This window comes from Cricetulus griseus, chromosome 5 (assembly GCF_003668045.3).
Source record: "Cricetulus griseus strain 17A/GY chromosome 5, alternate assembly CriGri-PICRH-1.0, whole genome shotgun sequence".
In the NCBI taxonomy this organism is placed as follows: Eukaryota; Metazoa; Chordata; class Mammalia; order Rodentia; family Cricetidae; genus Cricetulus; species Cricetulus griseus.
In genome coordinates, this window is record NC_048598.1 from 89,274,803 (window position 1) to 89,299,638 (window position 24,836).

Consider the following 24,836-nt stretch of genomic DNA (forward strand, 5'->3'; position numbering starts at 1 on the left):
TGAGGTCTTCCCCTGCTGCTTCCCGTTTCTCTCTAGATTTTCCCTACCTATTAAATCTTAGCAGAGAAAACTGACGCGTATCAAGACCCCTGGATGATAATAGCAGCTGGAGCCTTTATCCCCTGAGCAATACTGCCAGTCCCTAAGGCAGTCTCATACTGGAAGAGTTGGGTAAGGGGGCTCACAGGAAGCTAAGCAGCGTAGAGTACACCTGTACTCCCATCACTTGGGAGTTAGATGCTGGAGGATCGAAATCTGAAGGTTAACCTTGGCCGCATGTAAGCTGCCACACACAGGACTTCATAAAAACCTGTACAGAAAACTACAGCCTTTACTCCTAGCAGAGGCAGGCAGATTGCCAACAGAGGCAGGCGGATCTACACAGTGAGCCAAAGGACAGCCAGGGATGGCTATGTAGATACCCTATCAGAAAAAGAAAAAAAAAAAAAAAAAGAAAAGAAAAGAAAGAAAAAAAAAAAAAAAGGCGGGCTGAGATGGCTCAGTAGTTAAGAAAACTTGCTACTGTTGCAGAAGACCTGGTTTGGTTCCCAGTACCCAATGGAGGTTCAAACCCACCTGTAACTCCAGTTCCAGGGCATCTCTGACGCCTTCTTCTGACCTCTGTGGGCACCAGGCACACAGGTGATGCACATACATACACGCAGGAAAAACACTCAAACACACAGAAATTAACAAATCTAAAAAAAAAAAAAACCACAAATTTCCAACTATCTTATTAGAAAAGAAATTTGAATTTTGAGAATAATTTTAGAACTATATTTGGGTATAAAATTTCACAAATATATTAAGTGTTTTAAAAGTATATGTATTTTGATGTGGGTACGTGCTTGCCTGCGTAGCTATATGCACCATGGGCATGCGATGCCAGCAGAGGTTAGATCTGGGCAGCCAATCCCCTGCAAATAGTCACATATGGTTGTGAGCCATCATACAGGTGCTCAGCAGCAAACTCAGGTCTTGTGCAAGATTCTAGGTATCCAACTGAGACACATCTTCCTATATGAACATATTAATAGTTAATAAAATCAAATCATCAAAATTATTTAATTATTTTGATTTCGATTATTTTAAGAATGCAGAAAGAGGCTGGGCAATGGTGGCACACGCCTATAATCCCAGCACTGGGGAAGCAGAAATAGGTGAGTTCCTGAGTTTGAGGCCAGCCTGATCTACATAGTTCCAGGACGGGTTCCAAAGCTATGGAGAAACCCTGTCTGGAAAGACAAATAAATAAACAAATAAATAAATAAATGCCTGTAGAAAGAGCTTTTAATTCATTTCCAATGAAATAGACTGTCCTTTGTTTCTAAGACTTTCCCTAAATTTTCGAAGAAATTGATTTTTATCAACACTGTTCTTTGACACACGAATAGGCGGCATGACGCTGAAAAAGAGCAGGAAGGGGTATATGGCAAGGTTTGAGGGAGGGACGGGAAGGGGGAAATGATGTAATTCTATCATAATCTCAAAACATAAAAAATAATTAAAAATACATAATAATCAAAACTGTAGCACTTCAGTAAAAGACAAAAATCAACTTATCGGGTTGGAGAGACGGCCCAGCGGTTAAGATCACTTCCTGCTCTAGCAGGTAAATCGGTTCCATTCTAGTCACCCACATGGTGGCTCGCAGCCATCCATAACTCCAGTTCCTGGGGATCCGAAGCCCTCCGCGGGCACCAGGCACGCACGTGGCGCACACACACGCAGGCAAAGCATTCGTACACATAACATATACTTTTAAAGAGTTTGAAAAGGCTCTGGAAAGTAAACTGCCCGGGGTAGCGCAGTGACAGTGCGCCTTATTGTTGCCTCTTGCCCGGGAAGCTCTCGGTGTGACTTGGTATCTCTTTCGGCTTTCATGTCCAGGTCTAGTCATCCTGGCCGCCACATCCGGTTCTTCCCGGGTACTCCACCTGACTCCAGTCCCCGCCTCGAGTCCCACGCTGGAGCACCAGGGCAGCTCACACCTGGACAGGGAGGCAGGGAGTGGGACGGGCATGTGGGGCGGGTGACTCACCGCAGGGCAGGGCGGGCGAGCGGAGGGGAGGTGCGGGGCGGGCACGGGGCGGGGCCCCGGGGCTGCAAGTCCGCAGGTGGGTCCCGCCTCGCCGCGCGCCCAGAGCGCACAGTCCCTCGGCCGCTGCGCAGCACATCTGTCCCCGGAGCCGTCTCGCGCCGCAGTCCCCGCAAGTCCTCGCCACTCCGCGCGCAGCATGGCGCGCCCCCAGGCCCTCGCCTTCGGGCTCCTGCTCGCGGTGGCCACGGCGACGCTGGCCGCGGCTCAGCAAAGTGAAGGTGAGGCACGGACCTGCAGCGGAGGTGTGGGGTCGTGTCCCGCCGGTGATGGGGAGAGGGACCTCGGGCTGGCCCGGAGTTCTGAGGGCACGGACCGGACGTGCGCTCGGATGAGGTAGCGGTGTGGTGAGCCAGGAGGGGACCTGGGTCCAGGGTGACGGAGCGGCCACCGCCCCGGGGTCCAGCGGCTCCAATTTGGGTTTCCAGGTCTCAGAGCGCGGGCCTTTGTCGTGGCGACCCGCCAGTCCTTCCTCCCTCCCCTCCCATACCTGCGACGGTCCCCGGATGTGGGCCCCGGGAGGGGACAGGCAGCTCCCCAGAGGCCGCTATGCACCTGCGCGTCGGAGGCGGGCCTGCAGGGACTTACCTGCCGGAGGTGTTTCCCTTTTCTAAGAATCATGACTAATGCCGTGTTTATTGTAGGGAGGATAGAAACAAAGATAAACTGTAAGGACCTTGTTAAAAATCCCATAATCTTTACACTGTTTAAGAATTCCCTAGTTAAAAATTGCGTATATTTGTGGTTTCGGAGTACAAGATTTAAATCCTGATCCAACATTCATCAAGAAGTTTTCCACTTCCTTTAGACTTTTATTTGTGTGTGTGTGTGTGTGTGTGTGTGTGTGTGTGTATGTGTGTGTGTGTGTGTGTGTGTGTGTATGTGTGTGTGTGTGTGGTTAGGCAATTTGTGGGAGTCAGTTCTCCCACCACGACGGTGCTGGGGCTCAAAATGAGGAGGTCATGGGCCTTTATCTCCCCGTTGTCTTTATCCTTTAAGAACTGTGCTGAAACTGTGACCGAACAATTTGTAGAGAGAAGGACATGGAGTTTGATCTTAGTTGTTATTACTGCAGAGTTGGCCGTGACTTCTGACTTATTTCTAAAATGGTGTCTGCAAGTGGAGACGATTGATCAAGGCACTCTGCGAAGAATCTCTCTTCCTTCCGTTTCTTTCTTCCTCAATTTTTAAGTTAAATATAGTTTAGTTTTGCTTCCTGGGAAGAATTTCATTCTCTACTAGCAGAGGTGGCTTATATTCATTAGTTACACTTTAAGTTCAATCAATTTATATTTTTTCTGACTTCAGCCTGGGGCCAAACTGTAGATGGAGGGCTGTGGTGTAGAGTGCTTGCTTGCCTAGCAAACCCTGGGCTTGATTCCCTCACACACCATAAGCCAGGTGTGTACCCATAACCCCCAGCACTTACAAAGGGGAAGCTGGAACATCAGCAGTTTAAGGCTATCTTAAACTGTATGGTTTAAGGCTATCTTAAACCGTATGGCGATGGGGGCCAGCCTGGGCTGTAGGAGACCCTGTTTAATGAAGATTGAATAGAAACCTATTGGGCCCCAAGGCAGGCATTTTTAAAGAAAACTGGGTAAGGGAGGCATAAGGGGGAGGGTCCATATTCCTCAGAATTGGAATTGTTGACTCTTTTTTGGGAAACGATAAAGGAACTAGTATACCAGGGTGTACTAGGAAAGGAGGAAGATACTGGAAAGTGAGGCTCCACTCAAGCCCAGCAGGAGGCCAGAGGGCAGTAGTGAGACTGGGCTGTAGAATTAGACTCTTCCAGAAATGTTGGGGGGGGGGTGAGAGAAGAAGGAAGGAAAAAAAATTTTTTTAAAAATGACTCACTGTGTTAAGTTACTCTGGAGTTCAATTCCCAGTACCCACAGGTAGAAGGGGAGGAGAATTGACTCCCCAAATTGGCCTCTGACTTCTGCATTTGAACTGTGGTATGTGTATACATAAAATATATAGATAAGTGGACAAAGTAATAGATAAAGGTTGGTTTTAAAAAAATGAAGCCTGGTAGCACAAAAGAAGGCTGATAAGATCTTTAGAGGGCTGTATTTAAAAAGCCTTGTTTCTAGCTGGGCTGCTGGTACAAGGCCCAAGCACTCAGGTTGAAGATCTGGCAGGCAGATCTCTGGTTAAAGAAGGCCTGGTCTACATAGAGAGTTTCCGGCTATCCAGTGCTACATAGTTAGACCCTGTTTCAAAAACAGACTGAACCAGCTGTAGTGGCCCATGACTGTGATCCCAGCCCTTAGAAGGCTGAAGCAGGAGGATTCTGAGCCTGGATTTTGTAGCAAGACCCTGCCTCAAAAATGAGATAATTAAAAATCAAACACAAATCCAGTGACAACAAAGTTGTCCGAGGGTAGTAACTGACACCTCTCATCCGGTACTCAGGAGGCCCAGGGTGAAGAATCTCTGGTTTGGTGCCTATGAAAAGGCTCAGTGAGTGAAGGTGCTGTGGATCACTGATCCCTGGACCCATGGGATGGGTGGAGAGAAAGAACTCTATATAGTTTATCCTCTGACCTCTATACATATACTACAGGGTGTCCCTGCTCCCAATAAGTTAATAAATGTAATACATTTAAAAAGAAAGAGAATCTTGGGCTTGACACCAACCTGGGCTATCTCAACAACAATGAAATACAGGCCAAGGGAATAGCTCATTGGGAGGCTAAGCTAGCATCAGTGGGGCCCCAGGCTCTATCCTTGGCACTGCCCCAAAGTATTCTTCCCTTCACAGTTTCCTTAATAAGTCTTTTTGGCTTTTCGAGACAGGGTTTCTCTGTGTAGCCCTGGCTGCCCTGGGACTTGTTCTGTAGACCAGGCTGGCCTCGAACTCACAGAGATCCTCCTGCCTCTGCCTCCAGAATGTTGGGATTAAAGGTGTGTGCCACTACCCTTACCACTACCTGGCTCCTTAATAAATCTTAATTTACTCTGTCCCCATCTCCTCCCGCCCCCAATAAACAACATATAGAAACTGGCAAGACACTGAAGTTCTTAAATTTATAGCTGAAAAGATTCGGGGCTACATATTTCATTTCTTTTCTTTTCTTTTCTTTTCTTTCTTTCTTTTTTTTTTTTTTTTTTTTGGTTTTTTGAGACAGGGTTTCTCTGTAGCTTTGGAGCCTTTCCTGGCACTGGCTCTGGAGACCAGGCTGGCCTCGAACTCACAGAGATCTGACTGCCTCTGCCTCCTGAGCACTGGGATTAAAGGCGTGCACTGCCGCCAAGCCTGATGACCCAAGGGAACACTGCCCTGCTCCCCTTTCCCATTTATTTTTTATTTATTTTGTTATTTTTGAGTCAGGGTCTCCCTACACAGCCCTGGCTGTCCTGGAACTCACTCCGTAGACCAGGCTGGCTTTGAACTCACTGAGACCCACCTACCTCTGCCTCCAGAGTTCTCGGATTCAAAGAACACACCACCAGGCCCTGGTACATTTGTTTATTTTTTGAGGGGGTGGTTTCATGTGTGTGGCAAGGCACATGTATGTGGAGGGAGGTCCGAGGACAATTTGAGGGAGTCTGTTCTTCGCCATGTGGGTCTAGAGGTTTGATCTTGGGTCATCAGGCTTGGCGGCAGGCACCTTTAACAGTTGAGCCGTTTCATCTCACCAGCCCCAGGTCCACCTCTTCCTCTTCCTCCTCTTATTCATCTCTTTGTTTTGAGACAGGGTCTCTCAATTAGCCCTGGCTATCCTGGAACTCACTCTGTAGACCAGGCTGGCTTTGAACTTACTGAGATCCACCTGCCTCTCCCTCCAGAGTGCTGGGATTAGAGGTGTGCGCCAGCATGCCTGGCCCAGGACCACTTCTTAAAGGCATGACTGACTAGATGACTTGACAGTTGTAGCTAACACTGTAAACTAAATTTTTACATTTTTCTAGCCTGTGTCTGTGAAAACTACAAGCTGGGGACAAGTTGCTCTCTGAATGACAGAGGCGAATGCCAGTGTACTTCCCTTGGTACATCGAATACTGTGGTGTGCTCCAAACGTGAGTAAAAGATTCTTATTGCCTGCTAGTTTGATCTTGATAACATAATACTTTTTAAATCTAGGCCCTTTGAGTTGAGTTCTATCGGCTCTCATCCAACTGTGTTATTTTATGGAAATGATCTGACTCAAGGTTCTTATCTCTACTAAGCAATTTGAGTGTGGGAAAATGGAAGGGATCGTGAAATAATCTTTGGCCTGGGATTACGACCTTAAATTAAAAAAAAAGTTTTCCTAGATTGCACATGGAAACTGTAGCTGTTTTGCAGTTTGCTGTTACATTTTCTTTTCAGTGGCATCCAAATGTTTGGTGATGAAGGCGGAACTGACTTACAGCAACAAGTCTGGGAGGAGGCTGAAACCCGAGGGGGCCATACAGAACAACGATGGCATGTACAACCCTGAATGTGACGAGCTGGGCCTCTTCAAAGCCAAGCAGTGCAATGGCACCGCCACCTGCTGGTGTGTGAACACTGCCGGTGTCCGGAGAACCGACAAAGACACGGAAATAACCTGCTCCGAGCGAGTGAGGACCTAGTGAGTGTTTTTTTCTTGTTGCTGCTTTCATACTGTTCCCATTTGCTTAATTAAATCAAGGTTTGAATATGAAATAACATTTTGCGGTTTGGAGTCCAAAAGCCAAGAAAAGGTGGGCGTGGCCGTGCACACCTGTAAATCCTGTGCTCTGGAGGTAGGCGCAGGAGGATGAGGAGTTCAGGGCTAGCCTTGTCTACACAGTGAGTTTGCGACTAATGAGATTCCCTGGGCTACTTGAGATCTTCTCAAACAAAAACGAGAGAGACAGAGAGGGAAAGGGTATGGAGTGGTAAATGTGTCCATCCTGCCTCGTTCCTCATAAAACTGGTGTCACCAGTTTTGAGTTGAGTTTTATTGGCCCTACTCCAGTTGTGTTAGTTTTATTGGCTCTAGTCCAGCTGTGTTTATTTTATGGAAATTATCTGACTGCTGAAGCCTATCTTTGGCAAATAATTGTGAGAAAATGGAAGGAAGCATGAAATAACCTTTGGCCTGATTATGACTTTAGTTTCGTTTTCCCTTATGCACACATGAAATAGTAGTTATTTTTCTATTTGACGTTACCTTTCCAGAACTGGTTTATGAATTCCCAGTGAAGATAGGTGGCTCTTAGGTTTTACAGAGGTTGTAGTGTACTGCCATCATTTTCCTTTTAACCTCTGTCCTGAATTTTGAAGTTGGATTAGCATTAAGTGATTTAAACTGCATTTTCTCATTATTGTTTTTTTTTTTTTTTGTGGCATGTACTTTTTTTTTTTTTTAAAGATTTTTATTTATTTATTATGTACACAGTCTTCTGCCTGCACTCCAGCAGTGGGCAACAGACCTCATTCAAGGTGGCTGTGAGCCACCATGTGGTTGCCGGGAATTGAACTTAGGACCTCTGGTAGAACAGTCAGTGCTCTTAACCGCTGAGCCATCTCTCCGGCCCTTATTATTGTGTTTTTTAAAATGAGCTATTTGGGCTGAAGATACAAGTGGTAGAAAATCTGGGGGTCGGTTGCTAGCCAGCATGGTGGAGGGGATTGGAGAGAGATTCATGAAAATCCACTCAAGCTTCGATTAATCAAAAAAGACTATTGGAAGGGACAAGAAACTGGAAAGACGTCAGGCCAAAGCCTGCAGTTGGTTACCTTTCACGTTTGGAGCCTTGCAGTCAATTGTTTCTCTGTGTGTTTCTGTGCTCCCCGCCCCCCCCCCCAAAAAAAAATCTCTTTCTGACATGGTTTCATGTTAGAATCTTGGCTTGCCTCAAATCCAGGCCATCTCCTGCCTCTGCCTTCACAGTGCAGGTTTACACCACCATGCCCATCCTCCACAGTTCCACAGTGCAGGTTTACACCACAGTGCCCGTCCTCCACAGTTCTATAGTGCCAGCTTGTACCACCATGCCTGTCTGTTTTGTCTGTTCTCTGGAACAGGGCCCAGCATGACCAGACCAACTTTGACTTCAATTCACCTCTCAAGTTGTAATTGTCACCATCCGGTCAATGTTAGACAGGGTGTTAATTCTGGGTGGGTTCTCTGTGAAGGATGTGTGAAACATGTTTACCACAACACTCTATTTGTTCTGTTAGCATTAATTCTATTTTAGCGTTAATTCTATTTTGGGATTTACCTCTTTGGAAAAAAGCCAGAAAGACTGAGTTACACACAGCCATCTTGTCTTACAGCTGGATCATCATCGAAATAAAACACAAAGAAAGAGAAAGCCCTTACAACCTTCAGAATTTGAAGACGTAAGTGTTATATATACACTAGTGTATCAATGCACCTTGACAGTAATTACATGTACTCTAGTGTATTTATGTACTTTGGTAGTAATTACATACATGCTATTATATTGTGCACCTTGACAGGAAAACTATGTAAGTGATTCTGTGTCTTTCTCAGTACTCATCAGGAAATCATGAGCTTCTCTGTCTCTTTACGAACCATGTCTGCCAGGTTTCTCCATTGTAGAGTTACCATTTTCCCCTTTGGAATTTAAGAGTAATCTGTTGGCAGATTCATATGGGTACTGTGTTGTGTAAAGGTTCCGTTTCTAATCGAACTGACACTCAACAGCTCTAGGATCACTGACTGGTGCTGGTTTAAACCACTTACTGTTATGATAATTGCAAGTGACATTAAAATTATACAGCCTAGCCATTGTTGCATACCTGTAATCCCAGAGGCAGGGACAGTGAGTTTTTTTGAGTTTGAAGCCAGCCTGGTATATGTAGAAAGTTCCAAGTCAGCCAGGGAAACATAGTGAGACCCTCTCTTTAAAAAAAAAAAAAAAAAAAAACAGTCCTTGAGCTGTCTGCCTAAAATGTAGAGATTCTATTATTGTGTGTTACATACAAACAAAACTTTTAAATTATTTGCAGTGCACTTGAGGAGGTGTTCATGTCTCGATACAAACTGAATCAGAAATTTATCAAAAATATTCTGGTAAGTTTTTTTTTGTGTGTTTGTTTTTCGTTCTGTTTCTAGGTGAATTAGCTATCTTTGGTAGCAAGTTGGTAGGATGGTATGGTTTACGTATAAATGAAAGCAGTGCCGGGCATAGGTGGTGCATCCATGTCCCAGTCTATGGCATGATTCAGCCAAGTCTGTCAGTCTTACCAACTCAATTCACATAAAAAAGATCATCTCCACAGATTAGCCTGTAGATCAACTCAATCTAGACCGTCCCTCATTAAGAGTATCTTCTTGAGCTGGAGAGATGAGTCATCAGCTAAGAGCACTGGCTGCTCTTCCCGAGGTCCCGAGTTCAGTTCCCACATGTTGGCTCACAACCATGTGGAATGAGATCTGGTGCCCTCTTCTGGCCTGCAGGCATATATACATATATACATAATAAATTAATCTTAAAAAAAAAAAACTTCACAGGCAGAACACTGTATACATTATAAATTAAATCTTTTTAAGAAAATGTGACTCTAGATTGTTTATTCTAGTTGACACTTGACAGCCAACCATCCTACCCAGTTAGCCTTTTCCTTAACTCCTTTTTAGAAAGATTTATTTATTATGTATACAGTATCTTGCCTGAATTATGTGTGCATACTAGGAGAGGGCACCAGATCTCATTACAGATGGTTGTGAGTCACCATGTGGTTGCTGGGAATTGAACTCAGGACCTCTGGAAGAGCAGCCAGTGCTCTTAACCTCTGAACCATCTCTCCAGCCCCCAGTTTAACTCTTTTTTAAAAAATTGTTTGTATTGCTATTTTATTCTCTTAGATAGATTGGAAGACCTCTCAAAGATGCTTTTTTTTTTTTCAATCACAAATGATAAATTTAATTATTCATCAATGGAAAGAGCTCTTGGTGGATGTAGATTATGAAAGATCAAATTCTAAATATTCTGACTATTGACCAAAATTTTCATATACTTTAATTACTCAATTTGTATTTTTCACCTTTCCCCCCCAGTATGAGAACAATGTTATCACTATTGATCTGATGCAAAACTCTTCTCAGAAAACTCAAGATGATGTGGACATAGCTGATGTGGCTTACTATTTTGAAAAAGATGTAAGTATAAACCTCATTTTTAAAGCTTAGTTTTTTTTTTGTTGTTTGTTTTTAAAGACAGGATCTCTCTTTATATAGTCCTGGCTGTCCTGAAACTCAAGATATTTATGGCTATCCTTGTAGTCACAGAGACTTGCTTCTGCCTCCAAGTGCTGGGTGCCTTAAAGGCATATGCCACCATGCCGGTGTTTGTTCCTTTTTGAGATAGTCTGTCATACAATCTAGGCTGGCCTCGAGCTCTCTGTGTAGCTGACCTTGGACTTCTGATCCTCCTGCTTCCATCTCTAGTCAAGAAAAAAAGAAGTAGCCACTCAGGAAAGGAGGTGATATGAAATTATCCTTCCAAATATGAGCTTTACAAGAAGGGGCTATGCAGTCATGAGGGCTGTGGTTGGGCTATGAGGTCGGAGAGCATTATGAGGGATGATGCAGTCATTCTGGAAGCCATGGGGTAGGAGAAGATAATATATATACTTTGTAAAAATGTTAGGTGTAGGCCGGGCGTTGGTGGTGAATGCCTTTAGTCCCAGCACTCGGGAGGCAGAGGCAGGTGGATCTCTGTGAGTTCGAGGCCAGCCTGGTCTACAGAGTGAGTTCCGGGACAGCCTCCAAAGATACAAAGAAACCCTGTCTCCAAAAACCACCACCAACAACAACAAAAATTAGGTGTAAAGTGGGGTTGGAGAGATGGCTTAGCACTTAAGAGCATGTACTGTTCTTTCCAGAGGACCTGTGTTTGATCCCCAGCAATAACATCAGGCAACTACCAACTGAAATTAAATTAAGAATAATAAAAATCAATCTAAATCTGAGTAAAAATAATAGAGATATCCATCATGGATGGCATGGCATGGGAAGCAGGCCAACTCAAGAGCCAGAGAGAACCCTTTTATAACTTTCCTAGGGACTGAGGAGCCTGGCCAGAGCTCAGAGCCAGTTTGGGAGGGTGTCCAGGCATCAGAGTTATGTTGTTAGGAGCAGCGGAGATTAGGAAGCTCAGTTTCTGTTGGCTGGGCATATAGAAACCAAAGGTGGTGGGAAATACATGTCTGATATCTTAGGGGGAGGAGGGCCAGCTAGGGGTCTGTGATGTAACAGTCCCAAGTGCTAGATTACAAGTATGGGCCACTGTGACTAGTTTTTGTCATTTTGGGGACTGAACCCTGGACGCTGTGTGTACTAGGTAAGCATTCTGTCAGTCCCTAACCCCCCTGACTCTTCTGTTTTCATCTTGGCTGTGTTAGGAATTGAACCCGTATGTAATCTACTACTAAGATATGTATACATAGCCTTCTAATTCTTGTTTTCTCTTTGGTTAGTTACTATATTGGTATATATAGTCTCCACCTATTAGTCTAATAATTTCTAAGACTAATCTCCATTTTAAAGCCTAGTGTTTAAATTCTGTGTGTCTGTGTGTGTCTGTGTGAATGTTGGTGCAGGTGCCTTCGAAGACCAGAGGCCAACTGGACCCCAGGGACCTGGATTACACTTCTGTTACGAGCTGCCTGTTGTGGGTGCTAGGAACCGAACTCAGGCCCTCTTAAATGCTCTTAATTGCCGAGATGTCCATCCAGTCTCCATTTTAAAAACCTTTATGTAAAAGCCAGACGTTAACAGTGTACACTATATCCCCAAACCTGGAGTCCTAGCACTCTGGATTCTGAGGCAGGAGGACTAAGTTTAAGGCCAATTTCTTATAAACATATGGTTTTGTTCTTTGTTGTTTCTTTCTTGTTATTACTTCTTTTTTCTTTGACAGAATCTTATAGTAGCCCAGATTGACCTAGAATTCATGGTGGAGGGTAGACACCCTGCTTCAGCCTTCTAAGACTTAGGGTTACAAATGCAAGCCATAGTACCTGGCTAAACTTGTGCTCATCTTGTTTATTTATTTATTATATATGCAGCGTTCTGCCTGCATGTATCCCTGCAGGCCAGAAGAGGGCACCAGATCTCATTACAGATGGTTGTGAGCCAACATGTGGTTGCTGGGAATTGAACTCAGGACCTCTGGAAAAGCAGCCAGTGCTCCTAAGGACTGAGCCATCTCTCCATCCCTTAAACTTGTGTGTACTATACTGAGATATTTCTTTGGAGATTTACTTTAGAACATTTTAGGCATGGGAGATGACGGGATAGAAGAAAGAATGATGAAACTAAATTGGCCACGTGTTGATGTTTTCTGATCTGGAGGGTGGGAACATGGGCTTTGTTTCTATTTCCGTGTATGGCATTTTCCTGTAAGAAACAGTGCCTTAATGTTCCACTGGATCAGGTGGTTATCATTAAAACTGATAAAATTCTTGGCAGCTTTTCTCCTGGTATATACAATTGGTAACCATGGCTGATTCCCTTAAATGATTTTCATTGTTTTTTTTTCCGTTGTAGGTGAAAGGGGAATCCTTGTTCCATCATTCTAAGAAAATGGACCTGAGAGTAAATGGAGAACAACTTGATCTGGACCCTGGCCAGACCCTGATTTACTATGTTGATGAAAAAGCCCCGGAGTTCTCAATGCAGGGACTCAAAGCCGGCATCATTGCTGTTATTGTGGTAGTGGTGTTAGCAATCATCGCGGGGGTAGTTGTGCTGGTAGGTACAGAACGAGTCAGGGCTCTGAAGGATGTGTTCTTAAAGTTGATCACTAAGAACTATATCCATGTTTGCTAGTTGGTGGTGGCACACACCTTTAATCCCAGCACTCTGGAGGCAGAGGTAGGTGGATCTTTGCATCTGAAGCAGTCTATAGAGGGAGTTCCATCTCAAAGAAAACAAAGAAACAAACAAAGGACTATCCATGTTTGAAAACCTTAGTGAAGGACTCTATTGCACTTCTGCTTCCTTTTTTTCCAAAAATAGTCACCTTCTAAAGCTGGAAAGGAATAGTCATGGGAAAACCGCTTGCAGCTGAACACCTCACAGCCTGGTTCCATTGCCTTTGAGTAGAATAGCCTTGGGTTCTTTGCAAGGAATTCAGTGGTCCTTCCAGAACACAGTAGCATAGAGAACTCCCAAAATGTTCACTGAGCTGGGCAACACATCACTTGTTTCCGTTTTTGGTGGGGATGGGAAGATGAGCACGGGTCGCAAGCATTCCAGGCTATAATGAGCTATGTCCGCCCCCCAAAAGCACAAAGCTTAAGTTAGCAAGAAAAGAATCAGAAGTAGTACATGTAGCAATGATTCTTCATAAATAGCAAATTTGCACTGGGTACAACGGCACATGCCTATAATCCCAGCATTGGGAAATTAAGGCTGGAGTATTAGGATCTAAAGAAGTGACCTTTATCCCAGGGCCTTAAGGGTGATTGGCATCCGGTGGTCTCATCAACATAACAGAATTCAGAAATAGATTTGATCAGAGTAAGATAATGTATTTCTGTATTCATGCCCTTGAGAACCCGAGGCAGGAGGATCAAGACTTTAAGGCCAGGGCCTGGAGACGTGGCTCAGTGATTAATAGCACTTGTTGCTCTCGGATATGACTTGGATTTGGTTCCCAGAGCCCACATGGGAGTTCACAACCATCTGTAACTCAGTCCCCAGGGATCTGACTGCTTCTGACCTTCTTAGGTATCAGGTGCTAGGCACCAGGCACACATGTACAGAAAATAAAAGAAAAGTCATGAGTCGGGGGAGCCATTAAGTTTGGCCAGAATTACATGGCTAGACCTTATCTTAAAAAGCTCACCACCCCCTTGTAAAGAAAAAGATAAGATCTGAAGGTGCATGGTTACTTGATTTTCAGTTCAGGATTGTTATCTCACTTGGTTCCCATCTGATTAAAAAAAGGAACACTGAATTCTGATTTTAGCCTATGGGGGCTGTCTGTGTTACCCTCAGGTATGGACAGGTACGTGAGGGCATGGGAACATAAAAAAAAGAGAAGGGCAATGAATGTACTTGTGTTCAAACATGAATTCAGATGGATTATTGGATAGAACGGACGAAGATAAGTTCAAAAGAAATTAGTATAAGGAATGTTGATATTTTACAGTCAGAGAAACCACGTAATGCAAGGAACTTAAAATCCATAAAGGGCTATATTAATACATAAATTCCGTTTTGTTTTTGTGGTACTGGGAATTAGATTTTAGGGCCTCATGTGGCAGACAAGCGCTGTCTCAGCATCCCCAACTGTCTTGGTTACTTTTCTATGGGTGTGACAAAACACTGTGACCAAGGGAAACTTATAAAAAGAAAGATTTTACTGGGGGCTCCTGCTCAGAGTTCTGGAGAGTTAACGTCCATGACCATCATGGTGGCGAGTGTGGTGGCAGGCAGGCTGGAGTAGTAGCTAAAAACTTACGTCTCATCTTCAATCCCAAGGCAGAGAGAGACAAGGGGTGGGGGCGGCTTAGGCTTTTGTACTGGCAGAACCCACTGACATACCTTCTTCAACAAGTCCACACCTGATAGATACTTCCTAACCAGACAGTTGGACCAACTTTGGACCAAGCATTCAAGTACATGAGCCTATGTATGGGGGTCATTCTCTTTTTTTTTTTTTTTTTTTTTTATTTTGGTTTTCTGAGACAGGGTTTCTCTGTGTGGCTTTGGAGCCTGTCCTGGCACTTACTCTGGAGACCAGCCTGGCCTCGAACTCACAGAGATCCGCCTGTCTCTGTCTCCCGAGTGCTGGGATTAAAGGCGTGTGCCACCAACGCCTTGCTACCCTTTTCTTTATTGAACTCTGTAGCCCAGGTTAATCTCAAATTCTCATCTTAAGCCTCAGCCTCCCAAGTACTGAAATTACACACCTGGCTTTTTCTGTCTGTCTGTCTGTGTGTGTGTGTATTTGTCTTCCCATCCCTTACCCCCATAGGAGTCTACATAAACTGGTATTGAATTCCTGGGTTCAACTGGTCATCCTATCACACTTTGCTGGGACTATAGGAATGTGTCTCTATGCCCAACAAAAATTGAACATTTTAACATTTTGGGCTGTGCTTAGTGGCTCATACCTGCAGTTCTGATCTTCAGGAGGCTGAGGTAGGAAGATTGAGAGTAAAGGTGGCTTAGGCATCTACCAAAAGAAAAACAAAATTCACATTTTCATGGCAAAGATATTATAAAATAAAAAAGTAGAAGTAGCTGGGCATGGTAGCACATGCCTTTAATCCCAGCACTCTGGAGGCAGAGGCAGGGGGATCTCTGTGAGTTCCAGGATATCTTAGTCTACATAGTGAGATCTGGGACAGCCAGGGCTGGCTACACAAAGAAACCCTGTCTTGAACCCCCCCCCAAAAACAAAACAAAACAAAAACCAAAGACTAACTTTATGGGGCTGGAGGGATGGCTCAGTAGTTAAAAACACTAGCTGGTCTTTCAGAGGTCCTGAGTTCAATTCCAGCACCTACATGGTGGCTCACAACCATCTGTAATGAGATCTGGTGCTCTCATCTGACCTGCAGACAGAACACTGCATACATAATAAATAAGTAAATCTTAAAAACAAAACAGTAATTCCCTCCCTTTAATTGAAGACTGGTAATAAGTAAGGGTAGATGGTTCCCAGAACAGGAGCTTCAGTTGGCAAATAAACACACGGAACAGACAGAAATCTAATTGTCACATGGAAACCGAAGTACAAGTTCAATAAAGTGTGGAGTGTGGAGGCACATATGCTTCCAATCCCTGCACATGGATGACACAGATCAGAGTTCAAGGCCAGCCTGGTCTCCACAGTGTGTTCCAGGACAGTCAGGGCTTCTTCATGAGACCCTCTTTCAGAAGAACCAACCTACCAACCAGAACCAAAGAAGGACATTCAGGGTATCCTTGTTACCTGTAATAATCTAGGAAGCCGTCTGAGTGTTCACTGTCTGGAGAATGGATGGGTAAATGCATATATATAGGGTATTTTATCTGTGTGCAGTTAAAAGCTTTTACTCCAGAAAGGTACTTACTTATGGTGTTGATATAGCTGTTCAAAGAACTGGTACTGCTTGACCAGTTTTTAGACCTCGCCCCAAATTTGTACACATGTGCTTACAAGGGTTCAAAGCACGTATGTTCATTTGGGCCATTTTTGTTTGAGTAATAGTTTCTAGAACTAACTTTTTTTTTCTCTCCAGGTTATGTCTACAAGGAAGAGATCAGCGAAGTATGAGAAGGCTGAGGTGAGTGGATACCGGGCTATGTTGAATGTCTTACTCCCGGAAATCACTGCCCCTTCCTAGACAATGACAAAGCACCCTTACACTGATGTCCTTCACACTGTCGTACCTAGTTCCGAGTCCCATGACAGGCCACTCCATACTCCTTTCTGCTTCTGAGAACAATGGTATAGAAACCTGTGGCTTTAGTGGAGGCATATTCTAGTTGAGCAGGGTAGGAGACACTCACTGTGATTGTTGATTGCCTTTGTCTCTACTGGTGTCTCTATCACTGAAGCTGGGCTTGCTGGTGTATGCCTTTAATCCTACCACTAGGGAGGCAGAGGTCAGCCTGGTCTACAGAATGAATTCCAGGACAACCAGGGCTACACAGAGAAGTGAGAGTCTCTCTCGAAAAACCTAAAAAAGAAGAAAAATCAGTTAAGGTGAACTTAAGTTAACCTAGTAAATCTGTTAGATGCTAACTAGTCACAGATGATGATGATGATGAAATTGTGTGGGGTGGACTGTTTACCAATTGTAATCTCAGTACATGGGAAGCTGAGCTAGGAATATTCACTGTGAGATGAAGCCAGGCATGAGTTTGTTGGCTGTGAGTTTGGGTCACAGAGTGACTTTTGGGTCAGGCAGAAGAACTATAAGATTTGGATTTGACCACTTATCAGATAATTAAGAGCCGGGGCTACTTTACTTCTCCATGCCTTCTTATCTGCAAAATGGAAAGTGCAAACCTGTCCCCAAGGGTTTAACAGAGGGCTCTGTCACGTGCTGGCTCTGCGATTATCTCATGTGAGATGTTTACCAAGGGTGGCGGTCAACTTCATTGTCCTTGTCAGCCTAGAACTAAGGCTTATGGTCTGGGAGGCCACTTAATTCTGTATTTAGTTTCTTTACTTGTAAAGATTGAATCAGGTATGGTGACTAACACTTGAAATCCCAGCATTCAGGAAGCTGAGGCAGGTGAATCACATTGAGTTGAAGGTGAGTTCCAGGAGTTCCAGGTCAGTCAGGGCCACCTAGTGAGACTTTGTCTTAAAACTTAAAAAAATTAAAAAAGAATGTGTGGTGGAGTCCTACACCTTTGATCTCAGAACTCGGGAGGCAGAGGCAGGTGGATCTCTATGAGTTGGAGGCCAGTATGGTCTATACAGAGTGAGTTCCAGGACAGATGGAGCTGTTACACAGAGAAGCCCTGTCTCCACGCCCCCACCCTAACGGGGTGGGCATGGAGGGGAATAGGGCCAGCAAGATGGCTCAGTGGGTAAGGAGCTTGCTTCTCAGCCCTGTTGACCTGAGTTTAATCACCAGAGTTCATGTGAAGGTGAAAGGAGAGAACCACCCCTGCAAGTCGTCCTCTGACTTCCACATGCAAGTCATGGCATGTGTGCCTGTGAGCACACACACAGAATAATAGTTTCAAAAACTAGTATTTACTGGGAGGCAGAGGCAGGAGGATTTCTGTGAGTTCCAGAGCAGCCTGGTCTACAATAGCTAGTTCCAAGACAGCCTCCAAAGCCATAGAGAAACCCTGTCTCGAAAAACAAACAACCCCCCCCAAACTAACATTTATTACTTATTTATTTAGAGACTTATTTATTTAGAGATATTTACATATCCCTGGCTGTCCTTGAACTCACTCTGTAGACCAGGCTGATTTCGAACTCATAGGGATCTGCCTACCTCTGCCTCCAGAGTCTGTGATTTTAGATGTTAGCCACCAGCCCATCTGAAGAAGTAACTTTAAAACCTCAAAAAAAAAAATTTTTTTTAAGCATGAAAGATTGATGCTAAATAATGAACTATAGAAGTTATATATTTAATTGAAAATCTTAATCTGTGAAAAAACAATCTAGCTTCATTGTGGCCATCTTGTTACAAATAGAAACCTAGCTGGGGACAGTGGGTCATACCTTTAATCCTAGCACTCAGGAGGCAGACAGATCTTTGTGAGTTTGAGACCAGCATAGTTTACAGAGTGAGTTCCAGGACAGCTAGAGCTGTTATACAGGGAAACCTTGTCTTCAAAAACCAAAACCAAACCAAAACAACCCCCCAAAAAAAAAACTTCTCTGAGTCCGGTGTGATGCACACACCTTAATCTCAGCACTCAGGAGGCAGAGGCAGGTAGATATCTGCGAGTTCCAGGACAGCCAGGGCTACACAGGGAAGCTCTGTCTTGAGAGAAAAAGCAAAGAAAAACCTTTTCTGAAGGAACAAAGACTTGAAAGTTACTTATATGTTCTTGTGTGTTCCTCCCTTCCTGTTGCAGATAAAGGAGATGGGTGAGATACACAGAGAACTCAATGCCTAACAACAGCTCTGCTTTTTGAGAATGGAACCACCAGAAGGGGGATTGGCAAAGGAACGCAGATTAAAAACGTATAAGTATGGGACAAGATGAAGACCTCAAAAGGGTTACTGTTTTGTTAACATCCTAAATTTTTAATTGTGAAAATTACTCACAAATATAAGCAGCTTGACACTGGCATTACCAATCTGTAAATTAGACAAATGTCTTATGTGTGCAGGTCTGGTGTGGAACTCAGAATTTAGCCTGCATAGTTAATAATTTATGCTGAATACTGAAGTGTGTATGTCACAAACATCCCACAGTAGAATACGGTGACTAGTCTCATTTTCTGATTTAAAGCTGCCTTTCTATATACCCAAGTCTTGTACATAAAACTTTTTTTTAATGAAATAAACATTTTTAAAATGAATTTTCTGAGTTTCCATATGCATATCTGAGATCATAAATTTTTAAGTGGTCTGGTACTGCCAAGTGGCACAAACCTGTAATTCTTGCTCCTGGGAGGCAGACACAAGGAGATTAGAGTTTGCAGGGTATCCTCTGCTACAGAGTTCCAGGCTACACAGTGAGGCCCTGACCATCAATAACATATTCCCAGAGATGAGGTATCAGGGAGGTTCAATGGTGGTATGTGCTTTTAGCATGTTGGAGGCTCTGAGTTCACTCTGCCTTATTAGAAAATATGCTACAGTTTTATTACAAGCTAGAGCTTTTTGTGAGTAGTTACACACAGGATGTATAACTACCTACATGTAGAACTTCACAGAAAAACAGCCTTGATGTGAACATGTGCACACAGAAAGTGGGCAGGGCTGCAGCGGTAATCATGTAATCACTGCTGACCCCTGCTGTGACGTGAGCAGCTGCCTCAGGTTCCTGCCACCATGAAGGACTTGAGCCAAAGTGGACCTTCTCCTCTATAAAAAGTTGCTTTGGCCAGGTGTTTTTGTTGTAGCAATGAGAAAAGTGACTGAAATTTGTGCTTTCCAATGGTTGGGGGGTGGGGGGTTGGTAATCAGGATAATGCTACTCAGTGTGTGAACATATGAAACACAAAGCTAAGAAGCTGTTGCTGGTTTCTTGTCCCGCCAGGTCCCGCTTTAGCCCCAAATGAACACACAGACGCTATGTTAGTTATTAAACTGTTGGTCGATGGCTAGGGCTTCTTACTGGCTAGCTCTTTCAATTATTAACCCATTTCTATTAATCTATGTATTTCCACATGGTCTTGACTTACCTGCCCAGACCTGTTACTCCTTTGGCAGCCCACATGGCATCCTCTCCACTGTGCCTCTCTGCCTACCTTTCCCAGAATTCTCCTCGTCTCCTAGTCCCGCCTATCTTCCTGCCTCTATGGCCAAACTGTTTTATTCATCAACCAATAAGAGAAACACATATACAGAAGGACATCCCCCATCACAAAGGTTTTTGGAACCACAGCTACAATGGTTCAGTTATGCTGTGTGACACAGCTTTAGAGGTAGTGGTACCTCAGCCTTTACAGGGAGTTTGTTGAATCCGCTGAAGTACTGGGAGAAAGCTATTCACAGGACGTGTCCCACTTTGAGTAACACAGGCATTCTTCAGACATGGTTGTACTTTGATCCCAGCTTGGGAAACCAGACATGTGGATCTCTGAGAGTTTGAGGCCAGCCTGGCCTACAAACTTGATTTCCAGGCAGGTCCATGAGAGAGCTATCTTTCTCCATAGACCCTTTGTAAAAATAAATAAATAAAAATAAATAAATAAATAAATAAATAAATAAATAAATAAATGGCATTCCCTAAAATTGCAACAGCCGTTGGAGGCCCTTGGAGAAGCTGCTAGAGAAGTCACACATAGTGCAGGAGTGATGAAATCAGAAGTGGGGAACAACCCTTTCCCCTTGCTGGGTCTCCCTAGTGCCCTCTGCTGGCACAGCTTCATGTTCACTTCCACAGACCTGGCCAAAAGGGCGAATTTGGAACTGGTACTTTAACCCATTGCTTTTTATTCTGAAGCTACTAGTAAACATGTATATATGCATGGCCAGTACATCCTAAGGCCTACCATGGTCATATTTGCCCCATTCCCCACCCAGTATGCTATCTAGACATTATTTTCAGTGTCTCCTTGTTATTTTCCGCTCCTACCAATTCTGAAATACTGTTATGGTGGAAATTCCACCCAAGCCCTCCTTCTCTATCTCCCTCCAAACCTTGCTACGTCTCAGAAAGCCCGCCAAATGATGGCCCCTCCCCCAGAGATGCTCAAGACTACTCCCACAGGGTGTTTAAACTGCCTCCCAGAAAATAGACTCGTGGCTCTTCCAGGTCTCTTTCCCATATCCTCTCTGGGGGACTGGAAGGCCATCCGGGAGTGTTGTATCTATTAAACATGGGCTTTTTCTAATTCGGCTTGATTTGGCCTGTTTTGGATTGCTGCATCGACAGAGAGGCTTATCAGGGTGCAGAAACTTTTCACTAACATTTCCAGGATTTGTTTCTCCCATTTTGTTTCTCCTGCTGCAGGATTCTCCCATCCCCTTGCCTTTGTTGCCTGCCTTCTAAGCCTCGACAGCAGGTGAACAATCTCCATTTCTCACCTACATACTGAGTTCCAAACTGTTTCAGATGACTAACCTTCGGGAATCTCATTGCCTTCCTGTATGTGTTAGTCAGGTGCTCTACCACTGAGCTATATCCCTGGCCCGTTTCTTCTCAACCATTTAATGGCAAACGGGGTCTGGTGGCATAGACTAGTAGTACAATTTAGCCTTTAGGATACAGAAACAAGATTATCCCTATGAAGTTACAGCCCCTTTGGTGTACCCAGATGGCTGGCCCTCAGGAAATTGTATAGTAACAGAACAAAGTTATAAATCAAGGCACTTTCCCAATGTGTTGGTTAAGCATCAGGTTACAGTTAACGAAGGGGTGGTGGTGGGGGTACTCTTAAGAGACCTTAGATCTTATGTCATGCCATTTTTAGTCTGAGTTAGTAGAAGCTAAGGGGTCTTTACATTTTACAAAGACTTTACCTGATAGTCACAAGGCTATTAAGGTAAACACAGAGGTGGGCATTAAACAGCTCTTATGGGGACTAAAGTTAGCCCAAGATAATTTGAATCCGGACTTGAAACATTTCAGCTCTCCACAATCACTTATGTCTTAGTCGGCTAATTAGCCCTGTGGAATATTTGTAACACTGCAGGGTTTTTTGTTTTGTTTTGTTTTCTCTAAGTGCTAATTTACAGTCTAATGTAGCTCAGACTGGCCTCCAACGGTGTATCCAAGGATGACACTGAGCTGAACTTCTCACCAGCCCCACCCTGCTCCCACCTCCTAAGAGCTGCGGTTTCAGGTATGCGCCACCTGCTTGTTTTCAAACTAGATTTTTTTCTTTAAATTAAAAAAAAAGTTTAAAAAATTATTGTGTGTGTGCTTGTCAGTGTGAGTACCTCCCCTGCATGGGTGCAGTCAACTGTAAAAACACTATGAGGGTAAGAAACCGCTGAGCAATCTCTCCAGTCCCCAAAGTATACATATATATATTTTTTTTTCTGGTTTTTCGAGACAGGGTTTCTCTGAGTAGCTTTGGAGCCTATCCTGGCACTCGCTCTGGAGACCAGGCTGACCTTGAACTCACAGAGATCCGCCTGCCTCTGCCCCCCTGAGTGCTGGGATCAAAGGCGTGCGCCACCTCACCTGGCTTCCAAAGTGTCTTGAATATATCAAAGAATGGATGAAGTGAGGAAAAGAGTGAGTGGGAGGCTGTGGAGAATAACTGAAACCTTAGAGCAGGCAGGTTGCTTAAAAGGGGACCATCGGTCACACATTTAAGACTGGCTAGAGGAAGTGGGGTAGTTGCCGTTTGCTTACAAGTTCTGTGTGTTTCCCTCCCACGTTTCCGGTCACTCGATGGCCCCGCCCACCCGAGTCACCCACCCACCTGGGCACCACGCTGTGCTCCCTGAAAGCGTAGCCGCCGGAGGAGGTGTTTTAAGGATGCTCGCCAGCAGGTCGGCGGACCCCAAGTCTAGCGAGCATGCGCAGTAGCTACAGTCCGAGAGAACGCGGGAAGCCGGGGCCTCGTTTGCTTCTGATTGGTTACCACAGTAAGAGTCCCGCCCACCGCGCGCAACGCTGCGTGCTGATTGGGCGATCCCACCGCGGCCGTCCGCGGCCTAGCGGCGAGGGGGGTGGTGGTGGCGGGAATCGACCCAGCGGGCGCAGGGTTGCGCTGTCTCCTCCGGGCTTGTGTGGAGCGGTACGGAAATGGCGGTGCAGCCTAAGGAGACGCTGCAGTTGGAGAGCGCGGCCGAGGCGGCTTTCGTGCGCTTCTTTGAGGGCATGCCGGAGAAGCCGAGCACCACGGTGCGCCTCTTCGACCGCGGCGACTTCTACACGGCGCACGGCGAGGACGCGCTGCTGGCGGCCCGCGAGGTGTTCAAGACCCAGGGCGTGATCAAGTACCTGCGGCCGGCAGGTGAGGGCAGCCGCGGCCACGGCTCCGGCTCGGGGCGGGAGCCCGGCGAGCAGCTTTGCAGCGCCGAGGCCCGGGGCCGGAAACCTGCCTGCATCGTGCAGCCTGCAGCTTGCAGCCGGCGGGACAGCGAGCGCTCGAGAGGTGGCTCCTGGTGCCACGCGTTTAGTGTGTTATTCTGATCCTCCCTCCCACAGCGGGGTGGGCTTGCCTAGGCTCGGTCGAGCTCATACTCAAACACTGCCTAGTCCCGGCTGTGCTCGAACTCCCGACCCTCGTGTTTCAGCCTCCAGAGTCGATAGGACTGGTCGTGTGTCTTCATGCTTAGCTCTGCATCTCTTATTACAGTCAGCAACCTGGGAGGAGTGGCTGGGCGCCTTGCGAGACTCCTTTACGTTACCCTCATTTTGCCTGCGTAACTTGTTATTTTTACCGTCCCTCTTGAGACCCTGCGGTGGACCATTGTCGATGGGGGCTCGGTCTTGGAGCTGAACTACCCAGATTTCAGTTGCAGCTCCGCCCCCGCCACACACACACCGTTTGCTGTGTGCGGTTGGGCTAGTTGGAGAGCTGTGCTCAGCATTCGTTGTTGTCTGCCACCTGGCTCTGCCACCTAGCATCATGTGCCCTTAAAGGCTGCAGACCTCACTTGGAGCCTAGGCAGATAATCTACTCGCCCTATTTTTGGAGTTCTGGGTTCTAATTCTTATGCCGTCATGTGCAAACGATGTTACCGTCAAAAGATAGCTTTAGCTTTCAACTACCTGACCAGTGCTGGGTGTGTAGTCTGGTGTCACCACACCCAGCTGTTCTCTCTCTCTCTCTCTCTCTCTCTCTCTCTCTCTCTCTCTCTCTCTCTGTCTGTCTGTCTTTGAGATAGGGTTTCTCTGTGGCTTTGGAGGCTGTCCTGGAACTAGCTCTTGTAGACCAGGCTGGTCTCGAACTCAGATCCACCTGCCTCTGCCTCCAGAGTGTTGGGATTAAAGGCATGGGCCACCACCGTCTGGCTCCAGCTGTATTTTTCAGACAGCTATTCCTTAACTTGACATACATACATACATACATACATACATACATACATACACACACACACGAAATCCTGTGACCATTATTAGTTACTCATTTCCCCTACAGTTTTCCCAGCCCTTGCCACTAGTTGATGGTCTGTCTCTAGATGTGTTTATTCTGGGATGTAACATATAAAGGAAGTCATATTTTATCTGTGTTACCAGTATTTCATCCCTTTTGGTTGCTAAGTAATTGTGTGGATCTCCCACGTTTTATTTGTTCATGGGAAGTTGTTTTGGTTTTTTGAGACTCAGTCTCACTATTTAGCCTTGGCTGGAACCCAGTGGGTTTACCAGGTTGTCTGTGAATGATCTCTGCTTCCTGGAGTGCTGCAACTAAAGGGTTTCACTCAACTGAACTTGTTTCTTGAACCTATACTTTCATTTGCCTTTGTGCCCAGTCTTCCCAGCAGTGCAGTGACAGGCAAGCTCTCTGCAGCATTCTGGCCCTCTCCCGTGGGCTCAGATAGGTTCCTGTTGGGTCTTCATTTTCCTCTGGAGCCTGCATCTGGCATCTGTTGACTGACATTTTACATAATTGCCATCATGTAATCATCCATGACTGTAAAGGCCTGTCTGTGCTTATAGGGAGAGCTTCCTACCCCAGCCTCTCAAGTTCAAGTGCTGGAATTCCATCATCACAATACCTGGTTTAACCCATTTCTTTATATCTCCTCACCTGG

At 45.2% G+C, this 24,836-nt stretch overlaps 2 protein-coding genes across 2 annotated transcripts in view; both read left to right on the top strand.

The window, feature by feature from the left end:
* The first annotated feature begins 2,237 nt into the window (after positions 1–2,237).
* Positions 2,238–19,030, top strand: Epcam (epithelial cell adhesion molecule). Its single transcript, XM_035445840.1, has 9 exons — positions 2,238–2,434; positions 2,527–2,666; positions 6,420–6,663; positions 8,337–8,402; positions 9,036–9,099; positions 10,087–10,188; positions 12,580–12,783; positions 16,269–16,313; positions 18,580–19,030. The coding sequence occupies exons 1-9, from the start codon at positions 2,238–2,240 to the stop codon at positions 18,619–18,621; spliced, it is 1,104 nt and encodes a 367-aa protein (XP_035301731.1). The 3' UTR covers positions 18,622–19,030.
* Positions 19,031–22,789: 3,759 nt separating this feature from the next.
* Positions 22,790–24,836, top strand: part of Msh2 (mutS homolog 2) — a 52,562-nt gene continuing 50,515 nt past the window's right edge. The window contains exon 1 of the mRNA XM_027417993.2: positions 22,790–23,089. Coding sequence (XP_027273794.1) covers positions 22,879–23,089 — 211 coding nt within the window. The 5' untranslated portion in view covers positions 22,790–22,878. The remainder of the gene's footprint in view (positions 23,090–24,836) is intronic.